The 17,681-nt window shown below is 44.7% G+C and overlaps 2 protein-coding genes across 8 annotated transcripts in view; both read left to right on the top strand.

The window, feature by feature from the left end:
* The window catches only part of LOC102212591 (uncharacterized), an 11,859-nt gene extending 6,197 nt beyond the window's left edge, over positions 1 to 5,662 (top strand). The window contains exons 1-4 of one of the 6 annotated variants that reach the window (XM_013909141.1): positions 1,581 to 1,658; positions 2,192 to 2,251; positions 2,783 to 3,087; positions 3,139 to 5,662. In XM_013909141.1, the coding sequence (XP_013764595.1) occupies positions 2,835 to 3,087; positions 3,139 to 4,046 (1,161 nt within the window). In that variant the 5' untranslated portion in view covers positions 1,581 to 1,658; positions 2,192 to 2,251; positions 2,783 to 2,834 and the 3' untranslated portion in view covers positions 4,047 to 5,662. The other 5 variants (XM_013909142.1, XM_005726372.2, XM_005726366.2 and 2 more) reach the window with 5 other exon arrangements.
* A 1,463-nt stretch (positions 5,663 to 7,125) lies between these two features.
* Positions 7,126 to 13,767, top strand: gpn1 (GPN-loop GTPase 1). 2 transcript variants are annotated; one of them, XM_005726363.2, is made up of 13 exons: positions 7,126 to 7,363; positions 8,041 to 8,134; positions 8,365 to 8,471; positions 8,559 to 8,596; positions 9,566 to 9,644; positions 9,722 to 9,816; positions 10,241 to 10,286; positions 10,372 to 10,518; positions 10,743 to 10,825; positions 12,901 to 12,940; positions 13,017 to 13,107; positions 13,187 to 13,288; positions 13,385 to 13,767. In XM_005726363.2, the coding sequence occupies exons 1-13, from the start codon at positions 7,196 to 7,198 to the stop codon at positions 13,489 to 13,491; spliced, it is 1,197 nt and encodes a 398-aa protein (XP_005726420.1). In that variant the 5' UTR covers positions 7,126 to 7,195; the 3' UTR covers positions 13,492 to 13,767. The 2 variants fall into 2 exon arrangements, with proteins under 2 accessions (XP_005726420.1, XP_005726421.1); XM_005726364.2 differs by having other exon boundaries at positions 7,127 to 7,363; positions 13,190 to 13,288.
* The last annotated feature ends 3,914 nt before the right edge of the window (positions 13,768 to 17,681 follow it).

The following is a 17,681-nucleotide window of genomic DNA, read 5'->3' as shown; positions in this document are numbered from 1 at the left end:
TGAAAATATTGTCGGGCATAAACCGGTCCGTGGCGCAAAAAAGGTTGGAGACCGCTGCTCTACGTACAGCAGTTTCTTTTCTCTCTCCAGAAAGAGTAATTAGAGTAATATTAAAATTAAGTAGCTGCCGCCATTGTTGGAAACTGGAATCGGCTGGGCAGCGCTATGAATTATGGGATAGGTTGGGCCACGAAGGAAACACCCGACACATCCTTCAAATCTGGGAAAAGGAGGACGCACTTGTTGGCTGCATTTGGAAGAGTCTTCGAAGTTGGACAGCCTTCGTCGCGTCTCTGTGACGTAATCGGTCTAAAAATCAGGTCTCTGAATCTCCACACCCCACTGAGTCTTTATTTTCACATTATTATCCAACTATTGCTGTTTTATTACTGAGCTACTGAACTAGTTTAGATGAAAGGCACCTGGTAAAATACAGGCAGATGGCCCCGCCCTTCCCTGAGCCTGGTTCTGCTGGAGGTTTCTTCCTGTTAAAAGCGAGTTTTTCCTTCCCACTGTCGCCAAAGTGCTGCTCACAGGGGGTCATATGGTTGTTGGGTTTTTCTCTGTATGTATTATTGTAGAGTCTAGCTTACAGTATAAAGCGCTCAGATCTGAGGCGACTGTTGTTGTGTATAAATAAAACTGAATTGAATTGAATTAAAATATTTTAGAATTTGCAGAAGGAAGTCACAAAAAGTCACTTTAAAAATAACAGGGTGACATATTTGAGTCAGTTAACAGTTCTTCCTGTTTTCATCTCAGCAGCTGCAGCGCAGGACTCGCCCCTCGCTTTAAACTTTAAACAAACTGAAGGTGAAACTTTTTTTCTACACCCGTCACTAAACAAAGATCACAGACGTCACTTGTACTGAAATCCAGTCCCCTTTGCAGGTCAAACACAGTTCAACGTGAAATATGTAGCAGGAGAGGCAAACAAGTCGTATCTGTTGAGAGGCGCTGGGCAAAGAGGGGAAACGGGACTCTGTGTTTTTTGTGGAGGTCCTGCATGTCTGCACATGTATTCCACGCAGGGGTCAAAGGGTTAAGGATATAAAACAGGACGTAGGCGAACGAAAGCTGAATCTTGGTATGAAACAAAATAATGCACAGAATCCATCTGTAAAGGCAGACACTGCAAACTAGTTTAGGCTGGGAATGTTTTGGAGCCTGTGAAAACAGAGCAAAGGCGTTCACTGCCCCTCAGCTGCGCCTGCAGCACAGGGACCATATATCAGTTTGTCACCTCATGGTTTGCAGTTTTTATTTAAAAAATAAAAAACAGATTTCCCATGCATGAAAGGAACTGCAGATATCCAAAAGTCTGTTCAACTCATTTCTATATCTGTACTTTCATAGTTTCATGGTTCAGCCTCTCAGTTCGAGCTCCGCCCCTGTAACTTTCCAGCAGGCGTCTTCATCAGAGGCTCCGTGCTGCAAACAGACAAATTTCAGGCCAAACCGAACCCACTTTTTAATTCACGCTTGTCCACATCTGCTCCGCTCTGAGGACAAACTTTCTGTTACTGTGTTTTAGAAGAGGAAACGACAGCAGTCGTGTGGATCTACCAGCCTCACGCTGAGATGAGATCAGCCTTTGTCTTCTCTGAACGTCCTCGCTCACTTTACTCATCAGGACCTCAGAAAGGATAAATGTACAGGTAGGAAGGCAATTTCTATACATTTTTTTGTTTCCAACCAAAGACTTGCATTTATTTGTAGTACAGTTATTAATATTAATTGACCTTTAAGTATTTGTAGGTAAACATAATTACAGATCATATAAACTGAAGCTAACTCTGCCCTGAGTCGTGGGTGGTACGATAAAATATGGCCAGTTTCTCTCTGAAACACCTTCCAAAAGAAATGAATGGTGGCTTCAGACTTTTTCACTTACTCGACTAAGAGTACTGGTGTAGTATTTCTTACAGCAGGTTGTAAGTGCCTTTATTTCAGTAAATCTGCATCCTTTACTTCCTCTTTCTCTTCTCTCAATCGCAAACCGCGTCGAATGTTCTGAATTAGTTTCATGCTGCTGTCATCAGACTACTTGTCACGGCCTGAGTTTGTAGTGGACAAGTTTAAGGCTTCAGTTGAGCGTGCTCACAGAAAGCTGTCTGTGTGGGATAAGATATGCTTTGCATGTTTGTGTTCAACAACAGAGCGATAACTTCTCTCTGTCCTGCCTTCACAGCTCCTCGTTGTTAGCCACATGACGTTGGACCCTGCACTGTTATTTCGCCCTTTTCCAAAGGTATTAAAACACTCAAAGACACAATAATCGGAAGTTCCAATAATTTTGTCACTTTGTTCATAATCTGGTCTTTGCAGAGATCTGCTTCTTGGAAAGAAAAGCCACTGGACTTCTTTAAGTTTCATCCGAGAAGCTTCTGCAGCTGTAAAAACAAACGGTGGAGAGTCCCTGGTATTTAAACTCTACTGTTCTCCATAAGAACGTCAGACAGTCGGTGTCATAAGCTCCGCCCTCCGTCTAAAGAGGGTCGTTCACTCCGTCTTCTCTGTCCAAAATGTGAATATTGGCATCCTTGAAAGAGTGACCTTTGACTTTAGATGCAGCACACACATATTAGTCATGATGATGTCATAATATATCAGGCATGATGAAAGTTTTCTGGATGTTAATTGGTCATTTTACACGATGGGGGTTACAGGTTATGATGATGATGATGATGATGATGAGACGGCCTTTATTTATGCGTTAACTGTGCCAATCTGAACATCACGAGTGTGTTTCCAAAACTGATCAACATTTATTCTGTTTCAGATAAACACCTGGAGTGTTAATCAGCCTTCACTGCACACCGAGAGCGAGCATCATGGGGTCCAACAGCTCAAAGCGTCTGAGGCAGAAAACATTTGAAGGTCCCAAAAGACCAGAGCAGCGAAAGGAATTTCCTTCTGCTGTGACACTGGTACAACCTCACCCGAGTGAGGAGAAGTTATTCAAGGAGCTGCAACAAGTGGGGCTAAACTATGACTGGCTCCTTCAGGGGCACCAAAGTCCCGAAGCTGAAAAAGTACTACAACCGCCGCCAAATATTCCACAAGTTAAAACGCAAGAGGAAAAAGGCACGCAAACGGACGAGGGAAGTCTCCTGAAAGAGTCGCCTGAGGAAAAAGGCACGCAAACGGACGAGGGAAGTCTCCTGAAAGAGTCGCCTGAGGAAAAAGGCACGCAAACGGACGAGGGAAGTCTTCCGAAAGAGTCGCCTGTCGCGACCTGGTCTACGGCAGAAAAGCAGAGCAGCGGCAGAGAATTTGTGGATGGCATAAAGGCCGTATGGACCCCAGGCGAGCTCTACGGTCTGTTAAGAGATGCTCCTGACCCCATCAAAACACCGAGCGACTTCCACAGGTGGCTGCGTTTCACCTGCATGGTGTATCAGCCGTCTCCTGCTGAGCTCAAAAAGTTGCTGAAGTTAGTTTATAACTACAAGTGGGAAAATGTGAAGGAACATTTTGACTTGCCAGGAGTGGATGGCGAGGCCAGGTGGCGACGTACTCGTGATATGACGGCCTGGCTCGACACACAGTGCGCCACCTCGATTAAAAATGCAGCCTGGAATGACCCTGAATTTGTGCCCCCCTGGTTGATTCTTCAGAAACCCGGAGAGTCGGTGACAGATTTCACTGAACGTTTCCACCGACTGTGGAATTCCACTATGAGTGAAGCAAATGCTTTTCTGTTTAATCTTCACCTTGTAGATAAGTTGCAGCCTCATGTGGCGAAGCTTTTGAAGGATCATGTTGAGTGGGAAACTTTTACTTTTTCCAAGATCAAATTTATTTTAGAAAACATGGAGTTAAAGGGCACGTTTACCTCAAAACATCAGCCATCTGTAACTCATGGAGAGTGGAGATCAGATGTGCTGGCACTGCCCGAGCCACCTCGAAGCAGCCAGACTCGCAGGAATAAGAGAAAAGATCGCTGCTTTTACTGCAGCAAGTTTGGACACTGGGCCAGAGAGTGCAGAGCCCGACGTCAGTACTCACTCGAGTACAGTTCACAATGGATTGTTTTTGAGTGAGTAACTGAGCTTTGTGCTGTTGGAGACTTGTGGAGCATTTTTAATGACATCATGTGACCAATAATATGGCTGCTGTGAGGTCACTGTACTAACAGAGCGTCCAAGGAGGCGGAGCTCCAGTTTGAAACTTTAGTAAACGCATGCAATTTGGCAATCAAACAAGGAGTGCTGGATGATACCTCAGCACACTCCTGATACAAACAAACGACGACTGTGAAAAGAATAATGATGAAGCTTGAAGCTTGTTACGGTTTCAGATATCGAGGAGGGATACAAAACAACGCTGGTCACCAAACACGGCACACACGCTCCCTTCTCCGCCAACAACATGTCAAGGGCCATCTTGTTTTGCACTGCCATCAACGAGGTCGGACCCAATTGTTCCGCGAGCCCCTCCATGGCGTCCCTGGTCAGGTTAGAGAGCCTCAGCACATTAAAATGGACATAGTTTATGCGGTCAACATTTTTATTCGGTGTTATCCATGTGAACATACTTTCAAATCCTGAAGCTATTTGGTCTGCTAATTTATATTCATTGGGAACTCCTATGGAATCAATCCAGGTGGGTGAATTCATCGTAGGGTCGTAGGCATGTGCTCCCTCGGTCCCTCTCTTTGCCAAAATGTGTCTCTTGCGCCTGGCTGCCAATGTGCGTGTGTTTCTTTCTGGTATAACCTTTGCTCTGCCCCCAATTAGCACAAGTGGAGCTCCTAATCTCACCATTGCGCACGTTCCTACACTTCCCATAGGAACACGAACCAAAAGAGTGTTATGCCCACAGTAATAATACAGCCCACTTCGTGCCCACGGTCCCATCGATGTGTTTGTGTCACTGACATTATTGCTCCTCCGCTGTCACACAATCAGCATCGATCTCCTCCTAACAATACACAAGCAGTTGTTTTATAGCATCGGGGTATTATTACGCACCCTGTTGCGTTAAGCAGATACCTCACATGCATAAGTTTCAAAACCACAAATGTTCTGTTAACGACTTCTGACACATTTGAAAAGAACATTTTCTCCGTCTCCAGAAAGCAGTTACAAGCTTGCAAACTCTTACCTAGAAATGAGTCTACCTACTATGTGTGTGTGTGTCTCGACCTCAAATGCCCTCTGTCTCACCTCGCCAACTAAACTCATGACCTCTTACCAGACAGAAGCCACTCTCATATGTGTAACAACCTAACTGAAACTATATACGGAATATATTGAATAAATGCTTTAATCAAATGCCACTACTCAAAGCTTAATAAAAAGGATATAAACGAATAAAAGATAATAATGAATAACATGGCATGTATGTTTTGTAAGCGTGTCCTTCCGTAGCTCTAAGTCACTTACACAATAGATGGTCTGGACCTAGCGCCGGACGAAGCTTCTGACCTTCAATTAACTGACTGAGCTTCAACTCTTTAAGAAGCACAAACTGCAGGGTGTGTATAAAAATAGTTATAACTGCACCTGGAATAAAGGTTAATATGGCGCCTGTATGTTTAAACATCTTAATGCCGTCTTAAAGCCATCTGTTATACTGTTAATGCAATGTTAATGCTGTAGATTATATTGTAACAGTAAAATAATTTGTTCAATTCCACAAGCTGAAAACAAAGGGTGACATCACAGTGGCTACATCCAGGTTCAGCAGAAGGTAAAGAAGGATTATTTTTAATAGTGACTCATGCAAAGCTGCTCTAGACTAAAACAATAAAAATATGAAATGATCTAAATGGGTCGATCTCAACTTCACTTAAGGAAGCACAGGATCATTTCAGGCGGTGTTTTTAGTTTTACTTCAGTCGAGTAAAATATTCTTGAAGACCTAGTTTCAGTTTACTGTGATTGTGAGAGCTCACTGCTGTATTTCACGTCCGACTGCGACCTGCAGTGAAACGCTGCAGAACAGATTTTGGAGAGAGTTTCTCATTTAGAAAACAAAAAGTCAAGGACAGACCGCTGGATAGAAGACAGCTGCATATCACAATGTTCTACAGATAAGAAAAGCAGTGATGGCTCGGTGAGTCTGGATCCTGCTCAGCTGCAGCTCCTGAACGTGCTCGTCGTCAGATTTCTAAATCTTTCATTGTTGTAGTTTTGGTTTAAACTGGAAAATGAATTTCTGCTTTGCATCATAATCAGAAATCTTTTACACTTTTTGATGTTTTAAATTCTTTTGATAGCTGACTCTGACTTTTGATGTTTTCTTTTTTGTCGTATCCTATTATTTCATATTTTTGGTCTCATTATTTCTCCTTCTTAACTTTGATTATTATATTGAATGACTGGTGCCCTTGTCTGAGTTAGATTGTGTTATCGTCTGATTATTATGAGGCTTTTGCTTATGGATGGTGTATTGTACTTTTAATCTGCACTGAAGATTTAATTACATGTATGCTCACATTTTTCATTTGCAATAAAATGACTGAAAAGGCTGGCTGTTTTACCTCGTTCACATTCATTCATGTGGCAAAATTTTAAATCCACACATTTAAAATCTGTTTTTATGCAAATGTTTATTATGTTGAAGTTTTATCCACTGCTGGAGGAGACACGACAGAGGTCTTATTGTGAAAATCATCCACCACACTTCTAGCAATTTTCATTTGAGAAGAATCTACTTCTTTTAGAGTTTTATTCAAGGAAAGTAAAATTTCAGAATATTTCTAGACTATAATGAGAAAAATAAGTATTTATTGGTTTATAATTTTTTAAAAAAAGGAAGTGTTAGTGATACATGTGAAAATTCCAGTTACGTATATTAAAATTAATTATTTAAAATATTTGCAAAACATAAAACTAGTAAAGCCAATATTCTTTTAAAATACAGAAATATATAATATAGAAATGATTAATTATTTATATACTGTGTTACTAATAAATTATAAACTACTAAAATTTACTAAACGTAATATTTCTAATTTTTTAAGACCCGTGAACAGTAGAAATATTTTACTCTCTGCAGTCACGTGTTTTTATTTATTTATATTAATTTATCTGTAAAATATTCTAATAAAGTTTCCTTGTGTTTTCATCGTGGTTTATTAAACACGCTGCTGCCTTCTGCCTTTCGTTTTGAACGCCGCGTTTCCATTTTACGACAGCGGCTGCGTGTGGACGGCAGCCGGTTACTATAATATCCCTCCAGCATCATGGCAGCGGCGGCGGATTGTCCCGGCACTGATGCGGCTTTCCCGGAGACCCGGGGCAGTTCGGCGACGGCAGGTGGCAGCGGGGTCCCGGGAGCTGCTGCCGGGGACAAACCCGTGTGTCTCATCGTGCTCGGCATGGCGGGCTCCGGGAAAACCACCTTCGTCCAGGTGAGTCCCGGTCCCTTAGCGGCTAACGCAGCTAGCCGCATGAGTTAGCTTCTTCAGAGAGAGCGAAAGGTAAATAAACGAGCAGCGACAGGTACCGGTGTGTGAGCAGGTTTACATCAGAGGAGGAGGAAGAGCTTTTTTAATTATTTAATTCAGCTAAAACTCAGGTACCAACCAGCTTTCTGTGGCACACCGAGGAAGCCCCCAAACCGCGCACAAACCCATTAGCATCAAACAAAATCAGTTTGATTTCAGTCAGGTAGGAGAGGCAGCAGGTTAGTTATCCTACAACAGCCTTTAATAAAATAACTTAGAGAAAGCATAAAAGCTCAATAGAATATACGTTAGGTCAGCAAGGTATGGATTACATAGGGTTAGCACGTTTAAGTAGAAAACAATAGAATATAGAGTAGAGTCAAACTTTACTAAATTGTATATAACCCAATAAATGTTAAAATAGCTTAATAAAGTCCCTAAATTAAACCAATGACACCCTGTGACTGATGTTTGCTGCTCCTTCAGTCTGAGCTCAGAGATGAAGATTTTTTAAGCAACATCTTCAGCTTCCCCCCTCTTCCTCAGAACATTTCCTCCATATGAACAGTGTTTCCTGTTTGTCTGCCTGTTGTGAAGTGAGCCGCAGTCTCGAGTAATCTGAGTACTTTTGTTTCCTGCAGAGGCTGACGGCTCACCTGCATTCCCTCAAAGCTCCTCCATATGTCATCAACCTGGACCCCGCCGTCCACGAGGTCCCTTTCCCTGCAAACATCGGTAAGGATCCATGTGTTTGCTGGACGCTACTCATTCAAACCAAACTGAACTTAAAACTTGATGTGTGATGCTGGATTTGCAGAAGTGCATTTAATATTTGCATTACACATCACAGCGAAAGCAAATAAACCTTCACGTGTTTTTGTGACTCAAACAGAGCCAGAAAGACTTTTAGCTCCACGTCATCTTCAGCGTCTGTTAGTTTTCTCTGTCTGTCCTCCTGCTTTCAGACATCAGGGACACGGTGAACTACAAGGAGGTGATGAAGCAGTACGGCCTCGGACCCAACGGCGGCATCGTGACGTCACTCAACCTGTTCGCCACCCGTTTTGATCAGGTGACTCACAAATCTCAACATCTCGCGGTACGAATGTTCACACCAGACAAACAGTTCAGATGCTGACTTTGTGTTTGTTTTCTTCAGGTGATGCAGTTCATCGAGAAGAAGCGACAGAATCACCGGTCAGTATGTAGCTGCTTATTTGCAGCTAAATGTTTTAAGGATTGTGAGGGACGCCAGCGGCATCCTGTGTGTGGTTGTGATGCACAACACTCCAAAATATTAAAGGAACACCTTAAAGCACAGCAGATCTCACTGAGGGTAATAGGTTAGGGGTAATGGAAATTGAAATGATGCGCCTACACAGGGCTAAATTCAAAGGCGCCCCAAAATCAAAGTAAAAAAATCGATGCAGGCCCGTTTTGTTCAGATTTCGTTGCAGGAGTTCAGAAATGATTCTCGGGAGTTTGAATCCCCCCACGTGTTTGCATGAATGCCTGACGGCGCCGGGGTGATGTCCTGATGAGAAACGTAACATCGCAGAGGAGTTCTAGTGATTTAGGTCGGGCGATGCGGGGCAGTGCATGGATCAGTTCCTTCATCCTCTAGGGACGGCCTGCATAGTCTCGAGATAAGAGGCTGCACCAGCATAGGCTCCGACAACGACCCCCGTCTGTGTCTGATTGGTTGGACATTCGCAGCGGTGTCTCAGTGGAGGCCTCTTTGTAGTTCTGGTCGTTCTCATCCTATTCCTCCTGTTACTAGGAGTGCTGCCCTCCTAGAGTAACAGCCTGTTTCCTGGAATCTCCTCCATGCTCTTGAGACTTTGCTGGGAGACACGGCAAACCTTCAATAGCACTAATGGATGTGCCATCCTGCAGGAGTCGGACTATCTGTGTAAAGATGTGCAGGTCGGGCCTGATGCTGACCACAGCCAAATGCAAAAATCCTGAAAAACAGTAAAAGGGGAAAAACGTCCTCCAGTAAAACCAGTCCTGTTCAGGGTTGTCTCAGTGTTGTTTCACCTGTTGTTCATTTCATTCACAGCGAAGCAGCTGATCCTGATTAAAGTTTCCTTTAATGTTTTTGAGCAGCGTATAAACATCATACTGAACAACAGCATGAATGAGCAGGTGTCTCTCTGGCTCCAGGTACGTCCTGATTGACACTCCAGGTCAGATCGAAGTCTTCACCTGGTCGGCGTCTGGAACCATCATCACCGAAGCTCTGGTGGGTCTGCTCGTCTGCTTTTATGTCTAAGTTATGAATAAAGACGAGTCGTTTAGAACGTCTGCGTGCGTTTGTAGGCGTCATCCTTCCCCTGTGTGGTGATCTACGTCATGGACACGTCCCGTAGCGTCAACCCCGTCACCTTCATGTCCAACATGCTGTACGCCTGCAGGTACCGAACACCAACCACATCAGATTCATTTTAATGTTTTCTGTGAGACGTGATGACTCTGAGGTCTGATTTACAGCAGCTGCTCCTCCCGTTAGTCTTTCACCTTGCAGTCGGACTCCAGCTCCACTTTCTAAGACCGCCGCTGGTCACCATAGTTCTGGTAGCAGCAAATGGGCGTGTCCTCCCCCATCTCCAGTCCAAGTCGGTGGAGCTGGAGTCCAGCTGCAGGCTGCAGAGATACTTCAGAAGCTCTCGATCATCCTGCCGTTTGGGATACACGACAGCAGCTAGACTTTCAAAATAAGAGCCAGGGGATTGTGGAGGCCTTGTTCTTACCTGAAATGAGTCACTAAATATACCTGAGCATCCCATCAGGACAGTCAGCAGAGTTTTTGTTTAAGTCCTCTGATTCTTTGTGTTTCAGTATCCTCTACAAGACGAAGCTGCCCTTCATCGTGGTCATGAACAAGGTGAGGACGCTCGGCGTGCTGCCGGCTCATTGCTGAACTCGTTGTTTCTGATGACGGGGTTTCCTCTCGTGGTTTTCTTTTTCAGACCGACATCATTGACCACAGCTTTGCGGTGGAGTGGATGCAGGACTTTGAGGCTTTCCAGGACGCTTTGAACCAGGAAACCTCGTACGTGAGCAACCTGACGCGCTCCATGAGCCTCGTGCTGGACGAGTTCTACACCAACCTGAGGGTGAGAGGGACCGCCGAAAAACTGGACCCTTAGCAAATCCTTAAACCCCAAAGTTTTAACTTTGTGTGACGCACACAGGGAGAGGCTATGCTGACGGTTTACCTGCTTGCAGGGTTTTAAATAGACTGTATGTAAAGGATGGATGTAGCCACACTACCTCACGCACTGATGGGTCAGAGCAAGTTAGAGAAAAGGATAAAGCGATAAAGTCTCTGCACCTGCAGGTGGTGGGCGTGTCTGCGGTGACAGGAAGTGGATTAGACGAGCTGTTTGTGCAGGTGGAGGACGCGGCCAAGGAGTACGAGAGGTGAGTCAGACACACTGGTGATATGATGCATGAGGAGTTCCCAGTGAGCTGATCTGACTATACAGCTGTTTTAAAACATTCAGGCACTTTTTGACCAGAGGGGAAAAACACGAGGTTATCTTTGTTTGCTCAAAGCGTCAGAATAAAACCTCAAACCTGACATGATCTAAGTAGTTAAACAACAACAACACTGAATGAAACGCGTGTAAAATCTTTGTTTTTGTTTTTTTGTGAAGTACTCCTCCAACAGTAGCAAACTTGATTAGGAAACTGGCGGCTAGCAGCTATGTTGGGTCTGTCTAGCACAGGCCCACCGCTGGAACGAGACAATTTAACTACACAGCAAAAGCACTGAACACCAAGCAGGCAAAGCTCTTCGTGTTACTCATGCAGAGACCTGCCTGGAGCCAAGTGTCATTCCACCCACTTGACCACAGACTCTCAGCCAGGTTCCCCATAGCACTCCTTTTATTCACATGAATATACATAGGTTCATTAACATATGACGTCTACATACACACAGAGTACTGTGTGTGTGCAAGTGCAAGATGTGACCCTGTGAAGACTCCCTAAAGCTGGTGCCAGGAGTCTAGCAGTCCATCTAAACAAAAGGCACTTAGCCTAAAACTGACATAGCCACGTTTATCCTACATAAAGCAATAAGAGCAGGTACGACCTCTCCCACGCTCCCAGGATGTGAATGCCAGAACACTCTGGAATGCACACCAAGCCTTTGCAGACTATTAAGGATCAAACCTCTACCAACATGACATTGATTATACAACTCTAAGCATATATGAGTAGATATTTCTAAGCATAAATGACAATCAGCAGTACAAATCTAACAAGCTACACCTGTATCGCGAGGCCACACCCGTCATATTGAAAACTTTAATAATAATAATGGATTGCATTTATATAGCTCTTTACAATTCCACTCACATTCACACACTGGTGGAGGCTGCAGTTGCAGCCACAGCTGCACTGGGGCAGACTGACAGAAGCCAGGCTGCCATATCGCACCATCGGCCCCTCTGGCCAACACCAGTAGGCGGCAGGTGAAGTGTCTTGCCCAAGGACACAACGACCAGGACCGAGAGCCCGGGGATCGAACCGGCGACCTTCCGGTTCCCAACCCCCTGAGCCACTGTCGCCCTTTAAGCTTTAATACAGTTTTAATAGGAGAGTTATAAAAACATTTGGTCCTCATAAAGCTGAGAGGTTTTTAATTTGTATTTTATTTTTTACCTGAAGTGTTTGTTTTTTTTGAAGTCCTATAAGTTATGAGTCTATTAAAGATGAAGAATAGTAAAGAGATTAAATGTCCTTTGTGTCTGCAATATGAGGACGCTGCGTGTGGTGTCAGCCACTAGAGGGCGCCAAATACCCATAAATAATCCCAGAAAGTTGATTGTGGGAAACGTAGTTTTTACAAGGCCTTTCAAAGGTTTGCTGCAGTTTTGTAAAGTCATGTGTGACTTTAAAGCCTCCCAGAAACTGTACAGAAAGCCATAAACTTAAATCACACTTTTGTATGAATTAGTTTATTTTGATGTTTTTTTGCATGTTGTGCACAAAAATATTTTGTTTTTCCTGCACTTTCGGAAAATTAGTGTCAAAAATTAAACTATGAAGACACTCAGAATAGATTCTCTGTAGTTGGAAAGTATGTTGCGCAACTTTTTGCATTTAAAGTTTTGAGGGATAAACCTAGAAATATTTTGTGGGCGACCGTGGTTCAGGGGGTTGGGAAGCTCATCTTGTAACCAGTTCGATCCCCAGCTCTGTCTGTCCTGGTCGTTGTGTCCTTGGGCAAGACACTTCTGCACTGCAGCAGGTAAAAATATAAAGATAAGCTGTAGCGGACTTGGTTCTGTGGTGGGCTTTAAAGGGTTAATCAGTGATTTCCTGACCTGGATGACTGAGCGTGCATCACGAAACCATAAATAATGACTTTGAATTACTGACCACAGGACTGTTTGCTGCAGTATCCATATAACCACATAAGCAGTATACAGTCTGTAAAACATGGTGTGGTGGTTAGCACCACTGAAGTCTTCCTCCTGCTTCCTCAGGGACTACCGACCCGAGTACGAACGACTCCGCAAAGAGCTGGTGAGTGCTCTGTTTTGTTTCTCCCTGTTGCTCCGCCCTCACGTCGTCCTGTCTGAACCGACTTCCTGTCCTGCAGACCGACGCTCAGAGCAAGAAGCAGCAGGAGCAGCTCGAGCGGCTCCGGAAGGACCTGGGAGCCGTCGACATGAGGAACACACCATCCACAGGTAGAGCCGGCGCCATGAAGCTAAACTGTTATTATGCTACGTTTTTGTAGTTCTAACTGACCGATTGACTTCCTGCCAGCAGATGAAGCCGACATCGCCGGGCCCAGTGACCTCATTATGACACGCGGTAATCCTGACGAGGAGGCGGTGGACAGCGACACAGACGACATCGACCACGCCGGTGAGGAAAGAGTTGGCGTGGATTAAGCTTCCTGATTTTCTTAGAAGCCTGAAATTATTTCATAAACATTCGGACGTATGATGTTTGATTTTTCAGTGACGGAGGAGAGCAAGGAGACTGAAGCCTTCGGAAACTTCCTGAAGGAGAGGATGGAAGTGGTTCAGGTCCGAAACAGGAAGTGTATGATGCCCGAGGATCCCTGACCTCAGAGGTTTCCCTCTGCAGGACACAGACTATTACCTGGAGCAGATCTTCCACTGCTGACGCACCTCGTCACAGGTTCAGACACGACGAAGCGAGGGCTGAACTTCCTGTATGATCAGGTGACCTGATTGGCTGCTCCTTCCCAAAATGAGAGAGAGAACTATATTTTTATATCTTCTGTTCCATTACTGTTGGCTTTGTTTGTGAAAGTACTGAAAGGATTTATGGCATGTAAAATAAAATGAGCTCTGATATCAGAACTGGGTTTAAGCCTTCGACTCGACCTCGTGATTCCAGAAGCTCCGTCTTTGTTCAGACGTCAGGAAACAAACTCCACGCTTACGGAACAATAACAGGTCACTGAGTGCTGATTGATCGATAGTGATGTAAATAGGGCTGCCACGATTAGTTGACTAGTCACGATTACGTCAACTATTAAAATCGTCGACGACTGATTTAATAGTCGACGCGTTGTTTGAAGCTTTGTAAGATCACAAAAGACGCAGGAATGAGTAGTAGGATTTAAGAGTGTAATAACGGACTGAAACAGAAGATGGCAGCACTGCATGTACAAGGATGCCAGCTGCCGTTAAACCCCGAAGAAGAAGCTGTGTCCCAGAATTCATAGCGCAGCCCAGCTCAGTTTCCAACAATGGCGGCAGCTAGTTAGTTTTAATATTACTCTTATTAATCTTTCTGGGTCACAAAATAAACGTTTAACATATTTTCAGGCGAGAATGTAGCTGTGTAAACCTCAAATATCTGCTCAGTTTATCAAGACACCACATATTTTCAAAAGCGCTCCGACGTTTTCGGAGACGTCTGTTACCCACCAGCTCGATAGCGAGCCGGGGGCTAGGCTAACTAGAGCCGTGAGAACACCGGACTCCCGGCTAATCGTTTTCAAACCCACCGCTGTCTTTCGCTACTCAGGTTAAACATGATATATAAGTCACTTAGATAACTTAACAATGTTATTGTTTGGCTTTTTTAAGTATTTTATTTGTTCCTGAGTGAATCGGTTTACTCAACTCCACCGAAACAATCTGCAAATTTCATTAAAATTTAATAAACTATCATCTTGTCTTTATTGTTAGTTAGCACAGACCTTACACACTTCAAGCTGTAAGCTAATGATAGTTATATAAGAGCAGATGCTGCTGGTGCAATAAGCTGTACGTTTTACGTTCAATGGATGATGATCTGATTAGTCGACTATCAAAATAATCGTGTGTGGCAGCCCTAGATGTAAACCAGCCGAAGTCTGCCGTGTCTCTCTCAGACACTTTCTACACTGGAGTCCGTGAGCTCCTAAACAACGACGCTATAAAGCGTCCAGGTTCTTTGAAATGTTCTCAGAGAACATAGATGATGTTCTTGTGATGGTCACAAATGTCCAGAGAAATAACGGAGAACTGCACTTCCTGAGACGGGCACCATCAAGGGAGGACGTCCTGTCCTAAACCGACCAGTCGGCACGCATTAGCAGGATGCTAGTGTTTAGTGGGCAAAATGAGCTCTGTGAGAAACTAAAGGACAGACGAGTCAAACTAAGTCCGATGTCGGCTGTTTGTCTTAAATAAATGATGGGATGACATGTGGCTGCAGGATGCTGTGGTTCAGTGTGCCCCATCACACCTCCTGCCCTGTGCTTCGTGGTGGGAACCATGCATGTAGAGACCGTCGTTCACCTTTTCTGTGTGGCACAAAGACACAGTAGGTGAACCAAAGGTCTCAAATTTGGACTCATCAGACCAAAGCACAGATGTGCACTGGTCTCATGTCCACTCCTTGCTCCTGCTTGCTGCTTTTCCTTTGTCCTGACCATAAAGACCTGATTCACAGTCTCCTCTGAACAGCTGATGTAGAGATGCGTCTGATCTGAGCTGCTGTTACCTTGCCATTTCTGAGGCTGGTGACTCGGATGAATTTATCCTCAGCAGCAGAGGTGACTCTTGGTCTTCCTTTCCTCATGGGAGCCAGTTTCCTCGTAGAGCTTGATGATTTTTGGGACTGCACTTGGGGACACATTCAGAGGTTTTCAGGACTGACTGGCCTTCAGTTCTTAAAGTGATGATTCCGATGAGCTCTGCGTCAGCTGATGGAGAATCCAAACTGTGCTGATTCAAACAGCATTGAAGACTTCGCCACGATGGACCCGTGGTACCGCTCCAGCGTGAAACCCCATCATTTCCTCCATCAGCGGGTCAGGATTCTGCTTCACGTTTCATTGTGATTTTGTGAAAGTGTCTCAGGGCAAGCAGGCTCATAGAGTCGCCTGCAACGCAAAAACAAACGTTAGTGTCAAAGGTCAAAAGGGCCTTAATCTGACAGCGCGGTTGTGGTCATCGATGACGTCATTCCACAGCAGGACATTTCAACGCTCACCGTTTTGCTTTGCGTCTGGTAAACAGCTGGTAACCACCAGATGTGGATTCTTTCCTGCTGTTTACTGTTCAGAAAGACTTAGATTCTGTTTAATTTAATAAGAGGTGCTGAAAAGTGTGCAAAGGTTTTTCCTCTGGAGGAGACGGCATGTTCCCAACAAACTGTGCTTGTAAAATAAAGGATGTGAAAGGATGAATGGAGGAAAGAAAACCTCCCATTTGACAGCAGTTCTCGGGTGTTTCTGGAGGTACTGGGTTGTGTGTTGTGTATGTGCTTGTCTTCATTCATGTCTGAGCTCTGTGAATGGATTCAGGTCGTCCGCCCGCCGACCATCTGCCACCAAGCTGCCAACACGCCGCTCGCTTCTGTCGCCTACGTGCTCGTTGAAATCCGGCAGCGTGGTCGGACTGAAGAGCGTCTGACTCATCTCTCCACTCACTTCAGCTTTCAAAAGGACAAAGCACGAAGCCGCAGAGAAGACGGCACGCCTGCACGAAACACTGACAGCTTCAAACAAGTTTAGCTTGTTTTCTTTCAGCTCGGCGACGCCGTTCACTCCAACACACAGATATGAGGCGCTCGTGTCCAGAGTGGGGGCCTGAATCTGTCAGGTTTTCATGTAAACCTGGAAAGTTAAGTTAGTTACTCATTTAAAACTTTGTCTAACGTGGATAATCAGCTGACGGCAGGTGTTCAGAACTGCGAGTGTTCAGAAGTATGTGGACTGATAATGAGACTGAAGGGGACTCGCTGTGAGGTCACCAAGAGCTAAAATTCATTTTAAAACTTTAAAAATCACAAACCCTGCTGCAACCAGTTTCATTTTCACCTGCCTGCACAATGCAGACTGTATATAAAAGATGGACACTGCCTCTGTTACCCATGGGTTCTGAAGATGCAAAGTTAGCATTTTGGTCAGAGTCATGCTAGCTTTGGGGGGGGGGGGCTACTGTCACCAGGTGGAAGTAATTTTAGTGTTTCACCCCGTGTGCTCCACATGGATGTTATATCAAACTTTGGGACACAAAAAAAAATAGATTGTTTTATAAACATGTTATTTTTCTTCGATTTTATTTATCAGATGTTTAAATTGGGTCATTTTCAGTTTCATGAAAAATAAAAATACACTGCTGGAGGAAGAGTGGAATCTTGGAGAGCACGCACACATTCACCAAACTGCAACAACACTACATCTAGACTTGAATATGTCATCGTGTGCACAATGCCATCAAAATAACCTGGAGAAGTCTCTGTGTGCAGGAACAAACCTGCAGACCTGTGATCTTCAGACCCTCAGACAGCAAAGCATTAAGCACAGGCGTGATTCTGTGATGGAGATCAGTCCATGTACCTCCAGGACTCGCTGCCTGTCACGACCCGTCTGATGAAAAGCTCTGTTAACAGATCGGGTCTTAAGGAGCCAGAGCTGGGAAATCCAGGGCAGCAAGAAGTTAGGGGTGCCAGAGGGGATCGGTAGGGTTCCCGGGGTTAGGAGAATGTCAGGTGAGTGCTGTGTGGAAGGTGAAGGTGATTGGAAGATGCAGAGGTCGATGTTCTGCCACACCTGAAACTGCTCCTGAACTACGACTGAGGTTAAGAAGAGAGGGAGGCTGGAGCAGGCCTGGCAGTGACGTCCACACCTGCAGGTTAAAGGTCATTCATACAGAGAGGAAGCGCCGTCTTCTCTGCGCGACTGAGGCAACGTGAGAAACCGATCTGAGGTCAGATGGACCCATAAGTGAAATTCTTTGACTCCTCCGGGCTAAAGAGGAGAGGGATGCTCTGAGGAGCCCCATGAGAC

Source organism: Pundamilia nyererei, unplaced genomic scaffold (assembly GCF_000239375.1).
Source record: "Pundamilia nyererei isolate P.nyererei 1_Seehausen unplaced genomic scaffold, PunNye1.0 scaffold00019, whole genome shotgun sequence".
Classification (NCBI taxonomy): domain Eukaryota; kingdom Metazoa; phylum Chordata; class Actinopteri; order Cichliformes; family Cichlidae; genus Pundamilia; species Pundamilia nyererei.
Note: the sequence above shows the minus strand (reverse complement) of the source record. Positions and strands in the feature narration are given on the sequence as shown.

Coding starts and splice junctions, on each gene's coding strand:
- gpn1 (XM_005726363.2), top strand. CDS start 7,196: ATGGCAGCGGCGGCGGATTGTCCCGGCACTGATGCGGCTTTCCCGGAG. Junction 8,597..9,565: donor AAGAAGCGACAGAATCACCG/GTCAGTATGTAG, acceptor CTCTGGCTCCAG/GTACGTCCTGATTGACACTC. Junction 10,826..12,900: donor GCGGCCAAGGAGTACGAGAG/GTGAGTCAGACA, acceptor CTGCTTCCTCAG/GGACTACCGACCCGAGTACG.